At 46.2% G+C, this 3,798-nt stretch overlaps 1 protein-coding gene across 1 annotated transcript in view; it reads right to left on the bottom strand.

The window, feature by feature from the left end:
- Positions 1–2,573: 2,573 nt before the first annotated feature.
- Positions 2,574–3,798, bottom strand: part of rnf17 (ring finger protein 17) — a 116,478-nt gene continuing 115,253 nt past the window's right edge. Inside the window, exons 33-34 of the mRNA XM_037686726.1 lie at positions 2,918–3,028; positions 2,574–2,753 (exon numbers count right to left, since the gene is read on the bottom strand). Of these exons, the coding sequence (XP_037542654.1) occupies positions 2,574–2,753; positions 2,918–3,028 (291 nt within the window). The remainder of the gene's footprint in view (positions 2,754–2,917; positions 3,029–3,798) is intronic.

Below are 3,798 nucleotides of genomic sequence, written 5' to 3'. Positions count from 1 at the left end.
CAAAAGCCTTGGATGAATCAATAAACAATCAAAAGCCTTGGATGAATCAATAAACAACCAAAAGCCTTGGATGAATCAATAAACAATCAAATGCCTTGGATGAATCAATAAACGGAGCACAGCAACCCTTTCTAGATTCCAGTGCCTCAAACATTATTTAAAACTTTTAGAGCAGCAGTTGCTGTGCTGTTTCCTAAAACCAGACTGAAAAGGGTTTAAAAGATTATTTGTTTCTAAGAATTCTTTCAGTTGATCACAGAACAACTTTTCAAACACTTTTGCTTAAACAGTTAATTTACAGATGGGTCTATAATTGTTCACGATTGACGGCTCACCTCATTTTAATAATGGAAGAACCAATGCAGATTTCCAGACTTCAGGAACTTTGTTTGTGATAAGGCTTAGATTAAAAATACAAGTTAAAGGCTCATCGATCAAATCAGCAACTAGTTTTAGAAAGAAAGGTTCCAGACCAGTCCAAGCAACATGCGGCTCGGGTGGTCGCTGAGGCAAAAACTCGGGCATGGGAGGAGTTCGGAGAGGCCATGGTGAACGACTTCCGCACGGCTTCGAGGCCATTCTGGTCCACCATCCGGCGTCTCGGGGGGGAAAGCGGTACGCCACCAACACTGTTTATAGTGGGAGTGGTGTGCTGCTGACCTCAACTCGGGATGTTGTGGGTCGGTGGGCGGAATACTTTGAAGACCTCCTCAATCCCACCGGCACGTCTTCCACTGAGGAAGCGGAGCCTGGGGACTCTGGGTCGGGCCCTCCAATCTCTGGTGCTGAGGTCACCGAGGTGGTTAAAAAGCTCCTCGGTGGTAGGGCCCCGGGGGTGGATGAGATTCGCCCAGAGTTCCTTAAGGCTCTGGATGTTGTAGGGTTGTGTTGGCTTACACGACTCTGCAATATTGCGTGGACATAGGGGGAAGTTCCCCTGGATTGGAAGACCGGGGTGGTGGTCCCCCTATTCAAAAAGGGGAACCGTAGAGTGTGTTCCAACGACAGGGGAATCACGCTCTTAAGCCTCCCTGGTAAGGTCTATTCGGGGGTTCTGGAGAGGAGGGTCCGTCGGATAGTCGAACCTCGGATTCAGGAGGAGCAGTGCGGTTTTCGTCCTGGCCGTGGAACACTGGACCAGCTCTACACCCTCAGCAGGGTCCTGGAGGGTGCGTGGGAGTTTGCCCAACCAGTCTACATGTGCTTTGTGGACTTGGAGAAGGCATTTGACCGTGTCCCTCGGGGGACGCTGTGGGGGGTACTCTGGGAGTATGGGGTACCGGGCCCTTTGATACGGGCTGTTAGGTCCCTGTATGACCGGTGTCAGAGCCTGGTCCGTATCGCCGGCAGTAAGTCGGGCTTGTTCCCGGTGTGAGTTGGACTCCGCCAAGGTTGCCCTTTGTCACCGATTCTGTTCATAACTTTTATAGACAGAATTTCTAGGCGCAGCCAAGGTGTTGAGGGGATCCGTTTTGGTGGCCTTAGGATTGCGTCTCTGCTTTTTGCAGATGATGTGGTCTTATTGGCTTCATCAGATCATGATCTACAGCTTTCGCTGGAGCGGTTCGCAGCCGAATGCGACGCGGCCGGGATGAAGATCAGTTCCTCCAAATCCGAGGCCATGGTCTTGAGCCGGAAAAGGGTAGAGTACCCTCTCTGGGTCAGGGAAGAGGTCCTGCCCTCATCTATGGTCTCGAGCTGTGGGTTGTGACCGAAAGAATGAGATCTCGGATACAAGCGGCCGAAATGAGTTTTCTCCGCAGGGTGTCTGGGCTCTCCCTTAAAGACAGGGTGAGAAGCTCGATCATCCGGGAGGGACTCAGAGTAGAGCCATTGCTTCTCCACGTCGAGAGGAGCGTTGAGGTGGCTTGGAAATCTGGTTAGGATGCCTCCTGGACGCCTCCTTGGTGAGGTGTTCCAGACACGTCCCACCGGGAGGAGACCCAGAGGAAGACCCAGGACACACTGGAGGGACTATGTTTCTCGGCTGGCCTGGGAAAGCCTCGGGATTCCCCCGGAGGAGCTGGACTATGTGGCTGGGGAGAGGGAAGTCTGGACATCCCTACTTAGGCAGCTACCCCCACGACCCGACCCCGGATAAGCGGAAGAAAATGGATGGATGGATGAATACTGTATCATACAATGCAGCCACACAGTGCAGCGGCAATAAACATATTAGTTGTCACAGATGTTGATGTTGTAGCTGTTTTATACTGTAGTACTTTGAGATTGTAAAATGTAAAGTGCAGTTCAAATTGAATAAATCATCATTATACAGTAAATGTAGATAACGTAAATGTTTAACATCTCATTAAAATACACCAAAATGCAAGAAATTGCACCTACATAATGCCAAAATTTTAGGCGGAGGACCCTCAGACCCCCCTGCCAGCCTTCCTGTTATTTGCATTTTATTTGAATCGGTTTACAAATTAAGCCCTGAATATACCGTATATTACACTATTACTGTTTAGTGTATTTCTTAGATCCTTGTATACAGTTTATTTTTATACTTTATACTTTTGTTATTTTTGGGTGTAACTGGGACCGTGACAACACAATTTCGTTTCACCTCATGTACCACATGTGATACGGATGACAACAGAGAACCTTGAAGGTGAACAGTTACCTAAAGGAAAGCTGCTGAGTTGTGGCAGACCGTTGATGTTTGCATTGATTCTGATCAAAGCTTCGTCCAGTCTCTCTCCATCAGCCTCTAAATCAGCCGTTTCCTCCAGAACACACAGGAACAGCTGAAGAACAAAACCTCATACTGACTCAATTTTATCAATCAGCATCAACAACAGATAATATTTACAGGTTGAGTAATCACAGAACTCCTATATTAATCAATCTAATTTGAACAGTATGTGATCAGTTGGCGGTAAGTTTCAATACATGTGAAGTTAGCAGATACCTCATTAGGAGTCCGCAGATGTTTAACTCTGACTTTAAAGCGTTCTCCTTCCTGTGGCAGGTTTGGGTGAACAAAGGGACCCAGCAATGGCTCCTCTGGGCCCATTAAGCCCTGAAAGCACAGAATCTGCAGCAGTCTTACACTAAAATGTTCCAAGACTTCACAAACGAGCAACTCTCAAGCCCCGTCCACACTACTTTTGATATAAAAATGAAATTCAGATTTTTTTTCAATAGTGGTTCTGTGGCTATTAATTTTTGATCTAAAAAGGAAACTGTTGATAAATATTTTTTAAGAAAGTGTTTTGAAAGAAATTTCAGCACATTCTTTCTGTATTTTTTTTTATACATTATTATTGTGGACATTCTTGCCATCTGGTTGCATGGTATGGGTGTTTAAGAGTTTTGCTTTCAAATGTCTGGGCCATAATTCTTTGTACACAAAGAAAATATGTTTTAACCGTCAGATGGTCTTTTAACATTATGATAGTTTTCTTTTGGGTGGGGGGATGGGGGGTTCTACCTGGATTACTGAGCATGCATCAGGAAGGCCCTTTAGGCTTTGTCAAAAAAAATTTATTGACTGCACCAAAATGAAAAAGAAATAAAACAGAAAAAAACGAATGCGTGGCTGAGGGGACCCCCCACACCCCCCCCCCCCACAGAGACCTTCTGAGGGTTAAAAATGTACAGAGAAGTGTAGACAGGACCTGGGATTGTGTTCACACCTGAAAGCAAAATGCACTGAGACTGACTGAGGCAGCAGCTGGAGGACTGCTGGCGGCTGATCGACTTTCTTAGTCCCAGTGAACCATCTGAGCCTTATAGTATAGTGTATATACATATATATACACTATACTATAACATACTACTGAGCCTTAT

This window comes from Nematolebias whitei, chromosome 13 (genome assembly GCF_014905685.2).
Source record: "Nematolebias whitei isolate Nwh7 chromosome 13, NemWhi1, whole genome shotgun sequence".
Classification (NCBI taxonomy): Eukaryota; Metazoa; Chordata; class Actinopteri; order Cyprinodontiformes; family Rivulidae; genus Nematolebias; species Nematolebias whitei.
The sequence above is the reverse complement of the archived record's forward strand: the minus strand, read 5'-3'. Positions and strand labels throughout refer to the sequence as shown.